At 39.4% G+C, this 20,694-nt stretch overlaps 2 protein-coding genes across 6 annotated transcripts; both read left to right on the top strand.

Annotated features, from left to right (window-relative positions):
- The first annotated feature begins 1,480 nt into the window (after window positions 1–1,480).
- LOC131250860 (uncharacterized) lies at window positions 1,481–5,461 on the top strand. The gene is made up of 2 exons (XM_058251227.1): window positions 1,481–1,807; window positions 4,092–5,461. Exons 1-2 carry the CDS (start codon window positions 1,714–1,716, stop codon window positions 5,189–5,191), a joined length of 1,194 nt encoding a protein of 397 aa, XP_058107210.1. The 5' UTR covers window positions 1,481–1,713; the 3' UTR covers window positions 5,192–5,461.
- An 8,593-nt stretch (window positions 5,462–14,054) lies between these two features.
- LOC131250859 (uncharacterized) lies at window positions 14,055–19,184 on the top strand. Of its 5 annotated transcripts, XM_058251222.1 has the most exons (7): window positions 14,078–14,211; window positions 16,078–16,263; window positions 16,549–16,617; window positions 16,942–17,017; window positions 17,467–17,754; window positions 17,843–17,904; window positions 18,829–19,184. In XM_058251222.1, exons 2-7 carry the CDS (start codon window positions 16,150–16,152, stop codon window positions 18,943–18,945), a joined length of 726 nt encoding a protein of 241 aa, XP_058107205.1. In that variant the 5' UTR covers window positions 14,078–14,211; window positions 16,078–16,149; the 3' UTR covers window positions 18,946–19,184. The 5 variants fall into 5 exon arrangements, with proteins under 5 accessions (XP_058107206.1, XP_058107207.1, XP_058107208.1 ...); XM_058251223.1 differs by lacking the exon at window positions 16,078–16,263 and having other exon boundaries at window positions 14,055–14,211; XM_058251224.1 differs by lacking the exon at window positions 16,078–16,263 and having other exon boundaries at window positions 14,055–14,211; window positions 16,938–17,017.
- Window positions 19,185–20,694: the final 1,510 nt, after the last annotated feature.

Here is a 20,694-nt window from a genome sequence, read left to right as displayed (position 1 = left end):
ATGGTTTAATTTGACTAGTTATAATCCATTTGTGCAATTTCTAAGTAAATTCTAAGTGACTGCGTATCATCCACCATACTGCCAGACTATCAAACTATTTCTCAAAAAATTACCACTGTACTTCCACCTTTTATCCAGCGTCTTTTATGAAGAATCCAAAAATCAACTTTCCAAATTAGACCTCTGTATTTTATCACGACCTATAGCTACGAGTTATAACCGTAGTCACAGGTTGCGTAAGTAAGAATATTTCCTTCCTCAAATGCTCGTACGCGTAAAGTCTAAATTGGAAAGTAAGTTTTGGATTCTTCATTAAAGACACTAGATAAAAGGTAGGGTTACAGTGGTAATTTTCTCCAAATACTATCTTCCAAAAAAAGCACGCGGCTTGCGTAACTCACAGCGTACTAAGTAAAGTATGTGGGGCCCACTCTGATGTATTTGTCTTATCCACGCCGTTCATCCGTTTTATCCCATCGTTTTAAGGTATGATCCCAAAATTGAAGTATATCCAAAGCTCAGGTGGACCAGGAAATAGTGGTTATAATGATTCCAGTACAAATAAGAGTTGAGTTATTTGATACAGATGCCAGTATAATATATGATATACAGGCACTTGCACGTGTACACGTGGCATATAAATGTAACTCAAAACAATCCGTCTAAGTCATTTTTAAAAGAGTAGGTAGGTTATCAAGCAGGAGAAATTTTGTTTATTGAATTTGAACTATTGATTGGTTTTCATGTCAACCGTTCGTTGATTACTAATAAATCTATAATTTATATATTATTTTAAATTAAAATTAATTATAAAATCTATCTAGAAATTTTTAGGCCATGTGGACGGTTTATTTTAAGGTGATAATATGTTTATTATATAATTTATGAGTGCATGTGTATTATTAATTGCACTCTTACAGAGTACCAATGTTTTTCGCAAAATGTTATCCGACTGCAACTCGGACTTGACCGAGTAATTTCATACTCTGCGAACGTGTGATGCTTGATACGCAGGCACTCAGAATTGTACACTTCACACTCTTTGAGTCAGATCAAAACCATCCAAATTACGAAAAAAGTCTTCAAAAGATTATTTTATGAAAATAATATTGATTAATATTTTAAAGTCTCTGATTGGAGGATACATGCCCAGTGAATTTTGACCATTGGATGCCTTTTGCTTCAACCGTCCAGTAATCTAAGGAGTATGAACTGTAGCCCACGTTTTGGACGGTTTAATTCGATTTATTTATATGCCAAATATACATTTTATAAAATCTGGGCGTGATTGGCACGTGCAACAACGTGTAGACGCGCATGTGGGGCTTAAAGGACCTGAGCTGGCCCAATCACACGCGGATTTAAAAAGGATATTCAAATGGCACAAGTGTAATAAAATGCAAGTCCAAGTCGGATTCCAGCAGTTTCCGAAAACCGAGGGCAGTTTCCTAGATTTTCCTCCATATATAGTCTTCAGAGAGACGAACCTTTTACGAACCGTCAATCTGCTCTGAGAAATTTCCCTTCTCTCGATCGATCCCGCAACCAAAACCCGATTCCATACCGATTTCCAGAGTTAGATCGAAAAACCCAATTCATCGATTCCCTTTATTCGGTCGATTTCTTGGTTTTTCTTTATCGGAAAACCCGATTCTCTTTCTGCCGAGCTGTTTTCTGCAGGAAACCGCTTTCCGATTATCTCTACTGAGGGAGATGACGGATTCTTGGAGAGGAAATCAAGGGATGAATTCCCAGCATGAAATTACCAGAATACCCTCGAGATCGAAGAACAGAAGACCCCCTTCAGGTATATGAAAATTTCATGCTGTTTTTTATTCTGTGGATTTCTGTTTATTATTGTTATTTTATTTTTTTTTGTGGTTGAAGAGTTGTGTGAGTGTTGAGATTTTTAGTTATTTTAATTGTTTTTTTCTATTATATTAATGGGTTCTCTGGGTGTAGAATTGTAAGTTAGGGTTTGTTTGGATTCTGAATTGTTTGCTTTTTGAGGGTGGGAGTTTTTGGAAGAAATAAATTTGTTTTAGGGTTTTGCTAGGTATTGCAGAACGATATCTTATTGAAATTTGGAACCTTTTTGGGAGTTTTGATTGTTTAGTTCTTAAGGATTGTTTGGGTCTTTATTTTGGTTTTGGAATTGTCAGTTGGATGACAACGGTGCCGTGATAAATTGCAAGCCTAATCCCAGCTCCCTGTATTCAATTTATGTTTGGCTGAATATGAAAGATCGCCCGGATGGGTCGCAAAAGCCGTGCATGTCCATTAGTCTGCCTAACCACTACAACGAGCTGCCTTTTTTTTTTATAGAGAAGGGGTTGGGTTTGGATGAGGGTGGAAGTTATCCGATCATATCCAATCTCACCCTATCCCAATCTCAACTTTGAAATTGAATTTAAACCTGGAAACTTTGAAATTCAACTTCAAGCTGTGGAAAAGGAGGGAAACATGAGGTCGACCCACTCACTAGTGATTTCCCACAAGTGGGCCCCATGGTTCAATGTCCAACAGAATAAAGCAGCAGAACCAAACATGCCCTTTTTAGTTATGGATGGTTGTGCTGTTTATACCTTTGTAATTGTTGTTTGGATGATCTGGATAATGTAATTAAACCTGTATGTTGGATTTCTCATGGTGATTGGCCACCTTGTTGAAGCTGTGGAGGCAACAAGGAAAATTCTGCTTTCTCCATATATAATATAGGTAGCCATCCTTAGTATCTGATGCTTATCCAAACAAGTCCTTTCTCGAGGTCGTCTCCTGACTGAGCTGGAGAATGTTGTTAGAATTTGTTTCAAAAATCCTTTGTGTGGGGTTTGCTTGGATGTAAATCCATTGAGGCAGAGTCCCACTGATGTTGTGATAGAAAATGTTTCCGCTGAGAGTAGAAACATTTCATATGATGTAAAGAGGCAATAAGGTCACTAACACTATGTACAATCAACTAACACAATAATGCAGGATGAGGTTTGTGCAATAGAGGCATCAATTAAATATTCACCATTCTACTCAATGATTCAGAGAAGGATCGTGTTCATGGCTTCCCCATGCCCGCTTGGGGGAGTGTTGTAAGGAGTAGAAAGATGGTGCCTGTTTTCCACGTTAAAGTTATCCTGATATGTGTATCTCTATAATATAAACACTGATAACTTTGGATTCATTTAGCAAAATAGATTTCATCTATCATCAATTGAGGATTTGGTTCCATGGGCTGTACTTGAACTTTTGCAATTGGTTGCCTGTTTTCCTTCTAATTTCCAGAGATATGTTACTTCTTAGAAATTGTTTTCATTTATAGGATGTGCCATGTGAGGTTAAGGTTTGCATTAAATGTTGATTTAAATATTTTGAGCTGTCTTGTTATTTAATCATCTAATAAATAACTTTTTTGTTTGCGGGTAGTTAGGATTTTTTTAAAATATGTTTTATAGATTGAAATTTATGGGCTGTTTCAAATCTGTGTAGTTTTGTCTTCTTTTCTTCTTCTTTTTTTCCTTCTTTTTTTTCCTGTGTTAGCTTTTCTTTTTTTCAAATCGTGCGTACATGCGTGTTACCTTTCCAAAACTCATGCAGTTTTGAACCATGGAGGTCTGTTATTGTGGTTGGTCCTCACATGTTTAAGAAGATCAAGTTCCTATTTCCTAGTTGTTGAGGATTTGTTATCTGTTCATTAGATTTTTTAAGATTTCCCTCAAGCAACTACATTTTTTTAAATGGGTGAAGGGCGGTTTAATGCACCTTCTGAAGTGGGTTTGAGATGTAAACGTATTTTTTTAATCCAAATGCCAGACATCATTGTGCATTTGGATGCACACTTGTGCAAGCAGCCACACCAACTTGGCAAAAACCAGTCTGATTGGTTCTGGCCTAGCTGACTGGAAAGGCAAGCTTAAGACCCCCTTTTTGGAAACCCTCTTCTGAGGAAGAGCATCTAAAATGGCTCTTTTAGTAGTTTGTAACTTGATATTTGCTTTTGGTTTTCAGTAAGCGCAGGGAGTTTTAGGACGCTTTTATTTCTTTGTTCTTCATTTTCTGTTCCCTATTTTGCTCAATGTTATCGGATTATTGGTTTTCAGGGCCATGGCATCCTAGTGTGCCTCCTAGTGTGCCTTCATGGGAGAAGAGATTCTGCAGCTCTGTGTGCTCAATTCCATGGCGGAAACTCTGCGAGACAAAGAAAATGATGGAGTATTGCTACAAAAACATCGTCGACTGGAATGACTCAGCTGGTGAAGAGGCATTGCAGAATGCAAAGGCCCGGTTCTGGGCCACAATTAATGGCCTTCCATGCAATATCTCCCTGCCCGACCCAGACATGTACATCGACGAAGTCGACTGGAACTGCAGCATCGACCCCGAGCTGGTGGCAGATTTGGAACGGCAACCATCTGTTGTTGATGACGAGGAGAAGGATGGGAAGCTTAGTTGGTTGGGCAATGGCTGGGATTCGAATCAGCCCATCCCATGCACTGGATGGGGCGATGACCTGCAACCTCCCGTTGTTGATGATGGGAAAAAGGATGGGAAACTCAGTTTTAGCAACGGCTGGGATTCTTCCATCTTGAATCAGCCTGTTGTGTGCACTGGATGGGATGATCCTGATAATGTAGTCCCACCCATCAATGATTCTGCAGAGCCCGCTGGGGGAAATTGCCATAGCAATGCTGAAAATGGCAATGTGTGGGATAATGATGGTTGGGGAAGTCAGGATGGAAGAGGTTATGAGGGTAATGGGTGGGATTGCAGCGGCTGGGAAAATAGAGCTGCCGCCGATGATTATTCATGGGGAAATGGCCGTGAAAATGGCCGTGGTAATTCATGGGGTTCAGGACATTGGCAGAGTAATGCTGGTGAGCCAAGGAATTTGGATAACCGAAGAAATGGGCCATGGGGGACGTGGAATGGTAATGGGCAGAGGCGAGAAGGGGGAGGCCGATTTGGGTCCAGACATTATAATACTCACAGGTTTCAAGCCGATGATTATCAAATGAATGGCGGGGGGAGGAACTCTAGAGGGAGGAAGAGAGTTAGCTTTGTTCATGAACGGCCAGACATAAACAAGCGTCCATTGGCCCCTTCCCAGTGGAATGCGATGCGTTCTTGTGGGCCGGTGACTCATCATGGACCCACCCAATCGGACAGTGCATGGAGGAGCTGGGAGAAGCCAGTTTCTTGAGGCGCTTTGGTCAGTTTTGCTTTGTTTGAGGTGATCTTAGCGATCTGTGTATTCTAGCTATTCGTTTATTACTTATTTTCCTTGCTCACAGACAGTTGCAGCGAGCTTATTTCGTGTGTCGTGGTCATGCTATCCAGTTAGTTTTATTCTTTTTGGAGTTGTGGGTTTTTGTTTTTGTTCTGTGGTTGTAAAACCAGCAACTTTATATAATCATTAATGACGTTGGTTGCACCGAATTTTATGAAAATTTATTTTTGTTGAGTGATGCTATCCGACCTTGCAAGTGACCGTTTGGTTACATTAAAACTTTTTTATTCAAAAGCAGTCTATTTTTGTAATTTTTCTTTTATTCTGGTAGTATCAAAACAGCTGAAATTGCCTGTAAATTTCAAGCTGGGCTGAAGAAATGGAGATGTGCAATTGGTAGTTTTATGTGATACTGGTGTACCAATCAAACTGAAGGAAAATTTTTAAAGGATGGATAAGCTGAGCTGAAATGAGAAATCTTGATATGGATGAGTGGCAGTAGCTGAAATAGGATACTTTTTTCTTTTCTGTTTTTTTATTAATGACATCAGGGTGTCTCTGCCTCATTTTAAGGTGAGACTATTTCGTGGGGATGCCCTTTCGTCCCTGGGGAGCACAAACCCATGCAGGGGAAATTAGGATATTGATATGGATGATTGGCAAGATAGAGAAGGATAGAATTAGAAATGGGAGAATGATGGAAGTTTAGAAATGGATGCATTTGAGGGGGGCTTCGGAGTAGTATGGTTAGGGGTGTACACTGAGTTGAACCGAGTCGAGCTAGCCTCAGCTTGACTCGGCTCGGCCACTAGCTGACCCCAGCTCGAACTCAGCTCAGCTCAGTCCTCGAGCCTGACCGGCCAGCTCGGCTCAGTTTGGTCAACAGCTCAGGCCAGTTTGAGCCAAGATCGAGTCAAGTTTGCCTGTGCAGTATTTTCACAAACACATGGGTTGCACCTTCAAAATCTCATTGGATATAAAACAACAGCAATGGTTTTACAGGTATTTTATCAAACACCTTCCAAACAACATAAAAATCAAGAAAAAAAAAAAAGGTATTTGTTTCACATGCATGCCTTCCTTGCCATCGGCTACACTTTGTTGAGTCATTTCATCAAACACTTGGTGAGCAACATCAATATCAAAGTAACCGAGTCACCAAATTGGTTCGATCGAAGTTCAATTTGAGTTGGGTTCAATGTAAGTCAAGTCGAGTTGGGGCTAGCTCGAACTCAGCTTGAACTCAGCTTCAAATCGAGTCGAATCGAGCTTTTTTGAGTTGAGTCGAGTTAGCTAACTGAGCTAGCTCGGTTAGTGTACACCCCTGTATGGTAGGAACAAATAGACTTAGTTTGGGAATAAAAAATAAAAAAACCTCACTGGTTATGAGTAAGTTGGTGCAAACTGATGTCTTAAATAGGGAAAAGGGAAAAGGGAAAGGTAAAAAAGACACGGATGGGAATAGAATGAAAAGACTGGATGGGCCCACATGATTTGTAGCACTAGCCTTTGTTATTGAGTAATCCTATTGAGCCAGTTTTGAAAATCGATAACCCCATTGAACTCTTGCCAAAGCTAAAAGGACTGATTTGATCCATATTAAGGATGAACGGACGGATTGGACTGATGTCAAAGGTGAAAGGTCTGATCAGTTCACAATTGAAGATCAATGGTCTGATAGACAGCTGAGACAGTCAAATCAGGCCAGTACTGAAAATAGAGGATCCGATTGGAAGTGTTGAATGTGAATGGCCAATCAATGATACGTTATTCCAATGGATGAGGCCCATTGTCCTAGCAAATGGGGCTCATGGACATATGACCTGTTCCTAAGAAAATACTGCTAGACTCATATGTTGCTTTTACACTATTTAGAAAATAAAAAATAGTGGTGTCTCATCCTCCTCAGATGTGGAGCTCAAGCACAGCCACCCAGATCATCCAAACTGTGGATCCTGTTGTGTGTGGAGCATCTTTCTAAAATCAGTGTTGATTCAATCATCTATGCCATCATCCATGCTTTGCAAATACACCCTATCCACATCTGATCGGATTTGGGCAGAGCCAGACACCAGTCTCCTACTGAACTCTTTCCCAACTTGTTTTTTTTTAATGCCGGATGGCTCCATTGCCAATGTATCTGATTTAAATTTCAGCCCTGCATCACATCGATTCATAAAAAATTATAAAATAAAAAGAAATAAAAAATAAATAACCTACTGCCTCCAATATAGTCAATGGATGCGCTCATCGGAGGCTCATGCTACAGTACAACACGTCAACACCAATGGCGGCATGCTCGAATTCCTATAAATTGCTCAAAATTTACCAATCAATGCATAATGTATGTCATGCAATGCAAGCTTTCCAGTATGGTTTTTGATGTACAAACAGATTTGGAAAACAATAAATAAAAAGTACAGTGATGTTAGAGCTTCATGACGGGGCCTAAGGAAAGCGAGTGACTACTCACAAATCTAATTACACCTTTTTAACAAATAGACAATTATTTTCAAAGTGAACATTCTTAAATGAGAGAAATTGAAATTTTAGAACTAAAATGAGAAATGATAGGATCTGATATGCTATATGAAGTTGCAGATAGTGTAACAGATATGAATACTCTGGAAACTGAATTTGGATCAGTAAGAGTATTGTTTTACAATATAGAATTTTCATCCAAACTATTTGAATGAAAATCAGCTAAATAGAAACTTTAAACTCTGAAGTTTAGAAGCTGAAATCGAGAAATCAGCTACTGGTCTCACTATTAAGAAATATGTTGGAAATATCAAAAATTTAAATTTTTAATTTAAAAAAAAATAATAAATAAATAAATAAAGTAAAATTATTTCCTCTGTTTCACCAAGCTGAATCACGTAAAAAATTACATTATCCTTAAAGCGTGATTCGCCCTTTTATTAATTGTTGATGGGTCAAGATAAAACGAGCCTATCTAAATTCTGCGTGCAGCAATCACGAAGAGTCCACTTAGGAACTTTTCAACATAGTTAATCTTCTGACAGACTCTTTTAGTGGACATATTTGTAATATTCTTAGAAGGAGATTTTTATTTGTGAGATCTAATGGTTTTGGAATGGATCTATTAGAGATGATAAATTTTGGACCCGAATAGTCCAATTTATATAGGCACCAAGGGAGTGGATCATTGCTAGGTAGCCATCAATGGCTCAGAACGTTTGAAAAATGTTTATAACGGTTGATCATTAATTTGGGCCATTTCAGATCATCGGATTGAAAGATCTGACCGTTGGATCATCATAGTACGTCCATTTTCCGACCGTTTAGGCTTTTAAGGCTGCTAGTCGTTCTCAAAATGGCTGACCGTTTCAGATTAAAAATCTGACCGTTCTCTGTAGCCTATAACACCCAAGCTCGTATCAGACTACTCGCGACCAATGCGCACGTGCGAAGTGCAAAGTGCACCAACTAGCGCCACTATAGCCACACTGCCCATGCCCATGCCCGAGCCTGAACTAAGGCTGAAAGTTGAGCTTGGGCCGGATATATCGGGTTTGGTTTCGGGCTTGGGCCATACAAACACCAACCCGATAAAACTTAGGTTGGGCTCAGGTTGAAGTCTCGGGTTGCCCGACCCAACCCAACCCAAACCCGATCAATATATAAGTTCCTTACAAAATATTTATAATTGAGTGTGGGTTGTTTATGTTCAAGGCATTGAAAATTCCAATGCCGACGGGTTTCATTGGTCCACATCATGTCCGATGACTCAAGATAACAAGATACGCTAGATTTCTCTCTCTCAAATATATTGCTTGATACATAATATGACTTTTAAAGGAGTAGTTGTCCTATATTTTAGCGTGTTTGTTTAGAAAAAAATAAAATAAACTTCTTTACGATAAATAAGTAGATATATAATTAATAAAATTATAGGTACCAAAAATAAGGCATGTATTGAAAATATAATAGTAATAATGAAAATATTAGCATACATCTACCTGACCAACCCGATCGAGCCCCCTTGGGTTGGGCTTGGGTTGAGAATTCCCAACCCGAGGTGAGGTTGGGTTGGGTTAGGGTTAAGGTATGAGAACCTTGGGTTGGGCTAAGGTTGAGCACCAACCCAACCCAACTCACCCAACTTTCAGCCCAGCCTAAACGCGTGCGTGCATATAGCACTGGAGCACACAACCCGATCATCTCAATTTCCAAATCTCCAAGTAAGAGTACTATACACATCCATATATAAACTACAAGATTTCTTTTCACAAATTCCGACGTTGGACAAAAGTTTAAAAAATGTACTTTTTCATTTGAAAATTTTCAAAATTGTTTTAGCGGCAAAATAAAAATTCTAAAATTTTTTACTTTTCAAAAACTAAATTTCAACACTCAAACACGGAGAATCATTAACAACAAAATTGCTGGTAGGGTAAGATGATGGATAGAGGTGAGCATTTTTGACTCGATCCGGTGGATCCGACCCGATCAGACCCGATTCGACCCGTTCCGAACAGAATCGACGGCCTGGATCGGGTAAGATCGGGTAAGATCATTTAGATCCGACTAGTTTTCGGATCAAGATCAAATAGTGGTTAATCCGGACCATTCCGATCCGACCAGATCCGGAATAAAAAATTAATATTTTTACTTTTTCTTATGGTGTGGTCCACTTGAGCTTTGAATATTTATCAATTTTGAGTTCAACAGCTAAAATAATTTGAAAAAACAAATGGACGGCGTGGATACACTACATGCATTCACGGTGGACCCCAACAAAGTTCACTCACATATGAGAGTTACTTGCACGGGCGGGCAACAGCTGTTTACTTGCTTTGCAAGTCAATATGGTAGGTTGTGAGAGTATATATTAAAGTGGCTTAACCAAGTTACTTGGGCCCCACCATAATGTATGTTTTGTATCCAACCTTCCATCCATTTGGAGAGATCATTTCAAGGCAATATCCAAAGAATGAATGAAATCCAAAGCTCCAATGGACCCCAACATAGAAAGTTCCATGGACAGAGACGCCCACCATTAAAAACTTTTAAAGGCTACAAAAGTTTTAAATCAACCTGGTATTTGTGTTTTCCCTTATTTCTTTATTTTTCAACTTTTGAAGAGGTTGGATTTCAAATAAACATTACGGTGGGCCTTAGGATAGTTTCAACGGTGGGAATCATTCTCCCCACTTTTTTCTGTGATGTGGTCTATCAGAGATTTTTATCTACATCATTATTTGGCTCATGCCCTAAAATGATATCTCAAAATTGATGGACGGTGTGGATATAACACATACAGTGTAGTGGAGCCCACAGAACTTGGTGACGTTACTTCAATAGCCTACCTGATGGGACGTAGCCTGCCCGATGCGACAACACATGCAGCAGGCATTGATACAAATTTTTTATAGTCATGTGGGGCCCACCTTGATGTATATATGTTATCTAAGCTGTTCATCCTTTTTGACATATCAATTTAAGCGTTGAACAAAAAATTATGATACATTAAAGATTGAAGTGGACCACACCATATGAAATGATCCGAATAGTGTCCAACCCGATCCGATTCGGTTTACCTCACCGAGTCAGACTCAGATCGGGTCAAATAATTCAAGCATCGGATCTGTCCGAGTCAAGTGACCTGAACTCGGTCTCGGATCGGATCGATTTCGGGTCAACCCATTGGAATTTCGAATCTGACCGGGTTAGGCCGAATCCGGTCCGACCAGGACCGATGCCCAGCTCTAATGATGGACTAGTTCACAGTGATTTCAACAAACATAATGAATGGAGGAATTTATTAAGAATTGAATTCAAGCTATGTTTCAAGTTGGGTTTCTCTTTCCCTGCAGAGTCACCAATATGTAGAGATTGAGTTCTCAGATTTGTGGTGCTTAATTTAAAATTTTAAAAGGGATTTGAGTTGCCACTAGCTCATTTCAAGTGTTGTTGGTGTGGAAAGCTAGAAACCACACCATTTCAATGAAGCCGACTTCTAAGATGATCACAACCAGAAATTTAGATAGGAACCATTATGGCAATGAGAGGAATGTGTTAGGCATCTCTTTAACCCACTTTTGACTGTCTATACAAATTAGCAAAATCCCTTACATTCAATGTAAAATATATACAACTGTGAATAATCTTAAAAAACATAAAGTATATGAGAACAAAGTGTTTACACCTGCCTGACACATTTATGCAAATCAATAAGATGTCGCCACTTGTTTCACAGGCATGAGCGTGGGCGTGGGCGTGGGCAGCGTGGTTGTAGTGGCGCTAGTTGGCACACTTTGCACTTTGCACGTGTGCATCATGTCGCAAAAGGGTCATTCTCTCGCGACCTTATGCAAACCGACGGTGCAATTGCGGTGCGAGTGGTCTAGTATGAGCCTAGGCGCGATGGGTCTGAAGTGAGCCAGGTCTTTATAGGCGACTAAGAATGGTCAGATTATTAATCCGAAACGGTCAGCCATTTTTTAAAATGGCTAGTTGCCTTGAAAGCCACAATGGTTTGAAAACGGACAGGTCATGATGATCTAATATCAGATCTTCCGATGTGATGACCAGAAATGGTTGAAATTAATGATCAACAGTCAAAAACGTTTTTTCAAACATTCTGAACCATTAACGGCCACCTAACAATAGTCCACTCCCTGATGCCTATATAAACTAGACCATTTCGATCCAAATTTCATAATCTCAAACTCACATCTCTCCTCATCCATCAGATTATAAAGATTACATTTTCATTTTAGAATACTGTTAACACATTCTCATTTTGATTCTACCAGAAGATCCGCTGTGATAAAATTGTTCCTATGCGGACCCTTTGTGATTGATAGACGCAGGATTCAAATGGGCTTGTCTTATCCTGAAGCAATTTGCCTGTAACCCATTAGCAATTTGATAAGGGGGCTAATCACACTTTAAGACGGCGTATATTTTACATAATTCAGCACCGTGAAAAAATTTATTTTATTTTATTTTTCAGTATTTCCAACACATTTTTCCAATAGACACTACGTATAAATAATGGATGAAATTTTACTTGTACCTCGAGGATATATTTCACCTCATATTCTACAGCGATACATTACCTACCAAAAGTAGAACAATTCAGAATATACACACGTCTACGAATGAATTACTTATAACGAAGGACATGGAATCCTTGCATGATTGGCATGTTCTCGTTTCTTGTAGTATAAGCCACCATATATATATTTTTTATCATTCCTATAAATTAGCCTACAAAATGATTGTATGGTAATGGATTCAAGGTACATTCGTCACTATGAGTCTCACAGGGACTGGGTCTCACTTAATCCGCTCCCATGAAAGTGGATTGCCTCCTGCACCGTCCATATAAGGGCTCCTGTGGGGTCCACCGTAATATCTCTGTTTATCCATGCCGTCCAATTATTTTCTGATATCATTTTAAGGTAATGTATGAGCCCAAAATTGAGTCATATCCAACACCAAAGTGGACCACTAGAGATGACGTTTGCATTTAATGGTTTGTACATTTAATACAACACAAGCTCACTATTCCGTGTGGTCCACTTGAGCATTGGATCATTTTAGGCTCATACGATTAAAATGATATGAGAAAATGGATGGACAGCGTCCATAAACAGATACATCATGGTGGGCCCACAGGAGACCCTCTATGGATGGATTATTGTCCAGGCGAGGTCGGACGCAATCGACTTCCCTGTAATTCGGACCCTTGGTCTGTTGAGTACCAAGGTGGATGGAGAAGGCCCTAAAATGAATGCTGGATGGGAAGATTCCACTACAATGCGACCGTTGTTGTACTTATTTTCTTAACCGTCTATCTGTGAAGTTTGAGATTACCCTATCAAGAAGATTCTTAGACAGAGAACATCTACCGTTGAACTGAACAGACCGATGGTCTGGATTGCCGAACCATGGCCCCACTTGTCATAATTGAAAAACCGTGCGTACTATGCAAAGATGCCAGCCGCACGTCCACCATACACATGGCATCATGTAAATCAATCTGAGCCGTCTAAATCATCCAAATGACTTGATTCGAGTAACCTTAACCATCTGATTTCGACCTTTGAATTCAGACCGCTGACCACTTTATCTCACCGTCTAAACCGTTGGCCCCACTTTAGACAGTTCATAACCCAAAAATCACATTAGTCGGATGATCTGAACCATCGTATTGCAGCCATTGAATTAAGAAACGGTCCCTGCGCTTTGGACGATTCGGATTTCCTAATGGCGGTGTCATATTACCAACATACCCTCTCATCCTTACCGTGGGCCCCTACTTGATTATATTTTGTATATCCACTCTGTCCATCAGTTTCTCCATCCCATGTTAGTATGTTTTTTGAAAAAATATACAGATAAAAATCTCAGGTGGACCACACCACAGGAAACAGTGGTGATTGAGTGCCTCACCATTAAAAATTCCAAGGGGCCCATATTGAGATTTTCGTAATGTTTATTTGTCATCCAACGTTTTAATAATGTTAATAAAACATGGATGAGGGTAAATTAAAAAATATCATCTTGATACAGAACCTTTGTGGTCCACAAAAGGTTTTTAATTGTTATTTATCACTGTTTATAGTTGTGTGATCCACATGAGATTTGGATATTCTTAAGGTTTTGGATATCGTTATAAAATGGTATTTTAAAGAAAGTGGACGGCATGGATATCTATTAAATATATAAATGTGGGCCCCACAAGGTTTAGGTTATCACCCACTAAGGTGTTACAGTTACTCGGAAGTCTCGGATAACAGCTAATCCGCTCCCCGTTCCTCGTGTATTTCTTAATTACGCGGTGGGGCATTTTCGTCCATTAAAGAACGAAATTCGAAAAGAAAGAGCCGTTGGAGCCGTGGAAGATATATGCGCCCGATTGAAAGATGAAGTACCAAAATTCTACCGTTCTTGAAAGCGAGAGAAAGGAAAACTAGAGAAATTTCACGAGGAAAAACGTCTACAATCACAAGAAATCTGTGAGTTTTCTTTCTCCCAACCCGTTTAATTGTTGATCTTGTTCTTTTTTTCCCCTTGATTTTTGGTAATAAAAAAAAAATCTTTAAAATGCAAGAAAATGGAGGAATATTAGAGGAGGGAGAAACCTGAAATGAAACACGAAAAGAGAGAAGGGTTTTTCATTTTTTTTTTTTTAATGGGGTTTCGATAGTGCTGGTGGAAGAAAACCCATCAAGGGCTTGTTCTTGTTTTCCCTTGTTATGATGGAAAAAGAAAACGAAAAAAATGCAAGAAAATGAAGGAATTTCAGAGGAGAGAGAAGCTTGAGATGAATCAGGGAAAGATAGAAGTGGGCTTTTCTTCTTTTCTATTCTTGGATGGAATTTCGGTAGTGCCGTTGGAAGAAAACCCATCAAGGAAATTTATTTCTTTTTGCAGATTTTAGGATTTCTATGGTTGTTTTATTGTCTGCTTGTCTAGTAGTAGGTTCTTCAGTACTCAACGTAGAGATATTTATTATTGTTGAGTGGCAGTTATGGGAGTGCAGAGATTAGTTTTGTTGTCCTACAGTTATTTTTCGTAGGATTTCTCCATCACTTGTGTCGAGCAAACACAAAATTGAGTGAGATAATAGTTATAGAAATATTTGATTAGATCTTGCACTCGGCATCGAAACCCAATAATCGCTACAGTTTCAGGAGCCCTTTCCCTATGTAATTTGGTTCTGGGATTTTGTCAAAATTTTCATATTTTTCTTCCTTTTGAATAGGTGAGGCTGTGTTTGTTTGCACCAAATATCAAGAGATTTTATGGCCAATTTGGTGCAAAAATCATGAAATTGGTGCTGCCAAATGCAGCCTAAATGTATTGGAAAACAGAAAATTTCCCCACTCTAAATTTTCAGGCCAGTCATATCATGCAAGTTAGTCGAAACCCTGCATCTTCTTTTTCTTTTTCCTTTAGAATTGAAGATTTGTCAAGACTTTGGATTTGATATTAGACACAAAATGTGATTTAGGGAACTGGAAAGCATTTGGGTGGGAGATTCCTCCAAGTCATATTCACCACTTTTCTCCGCCTGATTGAAATTAAGGAAGTTTTGGGGGAAAAGAAAGTAAACATGCCGATAGTTGCAATTAGGAGGAGAAAAACACTGTGCTGAATCATGATGTGGAGGGCGTGAGGTCACCTACCCGAACGGCCCCTAAAACCCGGAAAGGTTTTCATGATCTTGGTATTTGAAAGACCAACCTATGTAACTTTGTAATCTTCATCTGACATGTGATCGAATTTTAAGATTACTTGCATACTCAAGGTGTTCCTTAGAATAGGAAAAAAAAAAACCTTCATCATGATTGTTAACAAGTTACAACTACAATTTTCTTCTTCTTTTTCCAATTAGCATCAGATAGAGAGTCATACTATCTGTGTGGGGATGTTTGATTCTTTTTCATGGTGTTCCTTGAGAATAGGGAAAAAAAACCATGGTGATCGTTCACTAGTTACAAGAACAGTTTTCTTCTTTTTCTTCTTCTTCTTTTTTTCCCAATTAGCAACAGAGTCATAATATCTGTGTGGATGTTTGATTGTTTTTCAACGTGTCTTTTATTTTTCCTTTTTTGAAGGAGTTTCCATTTGTAACAGTTGTATGAATCTACGTTAGACTCATTCCATCAAGGGGGTGGTTTGATTTTATTTATTTTTTTCCTGGTAGATGCTTTTAGCTCTTCTTTTTTAGTGTTTTTCTTCTTCTTTTCAAGGTATTTTGAACTAGACAAATATTGTAGACGGGACTTTTTTTTATGTTCAATCCGACAATGGATTAGTTGAGCATGTTTTTTCGTCAGCAAGTATTGGTATATGATTATGAGCTTTAATTTCTTCAGATTAGAGGATGCTGTTGTTTTGGCTGTTTTTGCAATCTAATTGCTAGGTTTAGGATCCTCGAGCAAATATATATGCAGTGTACTAAGGTTTCAGTTTGTGCAAGTGTGTCCTGTGGTTCAATGATGGAGATCACATGGTCTGTTGGGCCCCCTTTGGATAGACCATGCTGCAAAAATATTTCCCAGGTTGGAAGATCCCTACCCTAAAAGACAATCTTGGGCCCTCTTAAGATTGGGCGATCCTATTCAGTTGAATGTGTACCGTCGATCCTGTTGATGAGATTTTTGGGAAACGTCCATCCACAGTAGGCTGCAAACCAACCAACAGTCTGGACTGTGGGTACCACGACTCGTACAAACTGAAAACTCAATATACGGCAGATCATACAATTTGTCATAAATAGCTCTCTTCCTTGCAACTTCCTTCATTTCATAAGAGATTATTGATCTGTTGATAATGTGTTGCTGCAGATTTCATACCAAAGTTTTGTGTCAGCGTCAACAAGAGCATCAAGTGAAGATAAAGAAAGAACTTTTGAGGTCCGAAATCAAGGTGTTATTCATGGTTAAAAGACTCACTGACTCGGATTGACTCGGCCAGCCGTGAGTTGAGTAGTGACTCGCCCAAGCCGGGGGTAACTCATGGTGTCGAACCAGATTGGGTCCCACCGTGTCCGAGTCACACTCGAATCGAACGAGTTTTAAACAATGGCCCACCTTCAAATAAGCCTTTTTTTCATTCACCGTTGAGTGATTGATAAGTTGTTAAAATCTCTCATTCATCAGAAACAAAATGCAAAAATAATGATATTGTTCTGCATCTAACTACAATATCTCCTTTTGTGTGTTAATGATGTAAGATAGATGTCCACAAGACCATCAATGGCTACAAGAGCCCGTCCGCTAATTCAAGATCAGAATCTTCTCATCCACAATGAAGGTACATCAGCAATTGCACTATTCTGTATTTATTCAGCATTCTCTATTATCTTTTTAAGAAGAAGAATTATATGATCCATGACCTGAGGTTAAGCATATCTTCCTTGAATCCCTGGGCTTGTACATGTGGGGTCCATTGTCCAGTGATCTGGACTTTTAATCTCACAAGCACCAAATTGGAAGGATCCTGACCTAATCCGTTGAATGTGGACTGGACCATTGCTGTGATCCAGACTTTTTTTTTATTTTTTTAAAATCACAAATGGGGAGAATTTTTGGTGCATGATCCCTTCATAGTAGTGGCGTCAGATCAATGGTCTGGATCACACCAGACCACAAGCCCCACTTTGAAGCAGTCGAGGATCTAATGCAATTCCTATTTTTGTAATGTCATAAATATACAATTGATCAAAGGTCTAATTACTGAAATGATCACTTATGTCTTTCTAGGAGGTGGTGCAGCTGGGGTCCACGGGTCAAAAGTTCTGCAGAAGAAGGGGCCCGGCACTCGGAAAGCCTTAGCAAACATCACAAACTCAGAGAAGCTGTCTTCTCATAAGGCATCGAAAAAGAATCAACCGACAAAGTTTGCTAACATTGGGGTTCCAACTATAATAGAAGAGGAACAATGCCTACACAACCATCAGAGCTGCATCAGCTTACAAACAGCCACAACGAACGTACAAACAGCTGCATCAATTTACTTTCAGAAGACACTGGGAGTGGATGATGATGCTAGTAAGTAAATGATGACCACGGGTGTTGTTATAGTCATATCTATTATGTGATTCTAGTGATATGATTTTCTATTCTTTTGATAATTCAGATTCTCAACTGGATTTGTGGTCACCAAAGACGCCTAGGCCTCTTTCATCGAGCCAGGGAAAGGTGTGCTTTTGAGCTTTTTTTATTTTGTTTGGGTTTTTGATGAATTTTTGAAGGCCAAGCTTATGAGATATTGGCCATTCATCAAGTGAGCCCCCACCATGTACTTTTGGGACCCACAGGACATGCATGGTGGGACATGCCTGGTGAATGATTGGGATCTTGTGCATACATTGGCATGTGGGGGTAGCAGGTCTGATTATCCGTTATGCCTTAGAGTATAGCTGATGTTACACATTCCAATTGGGGAGATTTGAGCATGAAATACTGACCATTCATCAAGTGGGTCCCAAAAGAACATTGTGGGACCCACTTTAATTACAAAAAAGGGGTGAGATTTGAGCATGAAATACTGACCATTCATCAAGTGGGTCCCAAAAATACACGGTGGGACCCACTTTAATTACAAAAAAAGGGTGAGATTTGAGCATGAAATACTGACCATTCATCAAGTGGGTCCCAAAAATACATGGTGGGACCCACTTTAATTACAAAAAGGGTCCCACTTTAATTACAAAAAAAGGGTGAGATTTGAGCATGAAATACTGACCATTCATCAAGTGGGTCCCAAAAATACATGGTGGGACCCACTTTAATTACAAAAAAGGGTCCCACCATGTATATTTCATGGCCTGAGGTGGTCAGGCCAATCCAATCATCAGGTGGGACCCCACCATTCAATGTGCACATGGCCCCACTGATGACTGGACAAGCCTGATCCCTTGGGCGCACGGTGGGGCCTGCATGCTGAATGACTGAGATCTTGTACACGTGGAGAGAGAGTAGCAGGGAGGGATCATTTATCTCTCATACAATAGAATATAGCTAATGTGGCACAGTTCAAATTGGTGATGACACACATGAAGATACTTAACTGAATTACCAAAGTGTGATGGACATTTGAATGGCCCTGTTGCTTTTTTCCAGGTTGGTTTTGAAAGTACACCGAGATACTTGGATTTCACCCAAACGCCCGTTTTGAAGCTGCAATCTTCAGTCCGGCGCTCGATACTGTGGAGCCCGATATCCCCTTCAATGTACTGACTGTGAAAGACTCGTACTGACTGGAAGACTCATACTTTGATGTGTTTGAGAAGGTGAAGGTAATTTGAGATGCAATCAGAGAGCAACGCTGGAAAGGCAGAAAAAAAAAGGCTTAGACATATTGAGCTGAATTTTGGTTTGGATTGGAATGGAACTTTCTCAAGTTCAGTTATGTGGATTGTAGTGTTAGGCTGTTTTGGACCTTAAAGTACATATAAAAATAGCTGATTTTTGGTTTAGACATATTGAGCTGATTTTTGGTTTGGATTGGAATGGAACTTTCTCAAGTTCAGTTATGTGGATTGTTGTGTTAGGCTGTTTTGGACCTTAAAAGTACATATAAAAACAGCTGCTCGTCTTCATTCATTTTTTGTACTTGGCTCTTCTTCTTCTTCTTTTTTTCAATCTTTTAAGCATACATTCAAGGAAATAGGTACTTTTTTATAATTAATTTTGGGTTGTATTCAGTCACTTGAGCAAACGTGAGCTCTGCCATGAAAATGGTAATGTTGGTGTCTGGTCGACCATCGATCTTAAAATGCCAATACACATCTTCATCTTCATCTTCATCATTTTTTAAAAGCCAGCCTCAAATCGGAGTGGATCCATTGATTGGGAACATAATCATGCCCATGCCTATAGGAGTTTTGCACTGTCATTGCTGGTCCTAACCTGGATAAAAGGAGGGTTGCAACGGGTTGGGGGCTCGCTTTAAAATTTGGCCACAGTTCTTTTCTCTTGAATCCCAACAATCTGAAATTTCAAAAGCCGGCCTCAAATTGGAGTGGATCCATTGAATGGGAACATAATCATGCCCATGCCTGTAGGAGTTTTGCACTGTCATTGCTGGTCCTAACCTGGATAAAATGAGGGTTGCGACGTGTTGGTGGCTTGCTTTAAAATTTGGCCACAGTTCTTTTCTCTTGAATCCCAACAATCTGAAATTTCAAGCCAACAGGATTTTTGTAGTAGCATAACAAGATTCGTGTAGCCGACTCCATTTAGCTGGGGAAAGGCTTAGATGATGATGATTAGTTTTCTCTTGAATCCCAACAATCTGAAATTTCGAGCCAACAGAATTTTTGTAGTAGCATAACATAACAAGATTCGTGTAGCCGACTCCATTTAGCTGGGGAAAGGCTTAGATGATGATGATTAGTGTGAATGGAGAAGTCTCGATTAATGTAAACTGACCAAGTGATGAACCAATCATAAAGATTGTGGCTATTGGCTTAACCTCTTGAATCCCAACAATCTGAAATTTCGAGCCAACAGGATTTTTGTAGTAGCATAACAAGATTCGTGTAGCTGACTCCATTTATAGCTGGGGAAAGGTTTAGATGATGATGATTAGTGTGAATGGGGGAAGTCTCGATTAATGTAAACCGACCAAGTGATGAACCAATTATAAAGATAGTGGCTATTGGCTGTTTCTAACCGCTTGATCCATATTCACCTAAATCTACTAATAAAGAGAGGTCTCTTTCTACTTCTGACATGGTACATCCGAATGTATTGATCTGGGATGGGTTGCGACAATGTCCTTGGATCTAAGGTCATTTTTGGCAATCCAAACCGTTCATTTGGTGAGATGATTGCCTTGAAAATCTTCAATATGGAAGGATTCTAAACTTTATATATTACTTGTCCACAAAATAATGCTTAAAGTAGTCCATATTCAAAGGAAAACAGTAAAAGCGATTGAAGTGTTGAAATATTTCCAATCTGAACTTTTTTAGGTATCCCCAT

Source organism: Magnolia sinica, chromosome 7 (assembly GCF_029962835.1).
Source record: "Magnolia sinica isolate HGM2019 chromosome 7, MsV1, whole genome shotgun sequence".
In the NCBI taxonomy this organism is placed as follows: domain Eukaryota; kingdom Viridiplantae; phylum Streptophyta; class Magnoliopsida; order Magnoliales; family Magnoliaceae; genus Magnolia; species Magnolia sinica.
This window is presented reverse-complemented; position numbering and strand designations above follow the sequence as displayed.

Bases quoted from the DNA above. Each gene is read 5' to 3' on its own strand.
- LOC131250860 (XM_058251227.1), top strand. From the start codon at position 1,714: ATGACGGATTCTTGGAGAGGAAATCAAGGGATGAATTCCCAGCATGAA. The intron at 1,808-4,091 runs GTATATGAAAAT...ATTGGTTTTCAG, and splicing joins GAACAGAAGACCCCCTTCAG to GGCCATGGCATCCTAGTGTG.
- LOC131250859 (XM_058251222.1), top strand. From the start codon at position 16,150: ATGCAGTGTACTAAGGTTTCAGTTTGTGCAAGTGTGTCCTGTGGTTCA. The intron at 16,264-16,548 runs GTTGGAAGATCC...GTGTTGCTGCAG, and splicing joins GCTGCAAAAATATTTCCCAG to ATTTCATACCAAAGTTTTGT. The intron at 17,905-18,828 runs GTGTGCTTTTGA...GCTTTTTTCCAG, and splicing joins TTTCATCGAGCCAGGGAAAG to GTTGGTTTTGAAAGTACACC.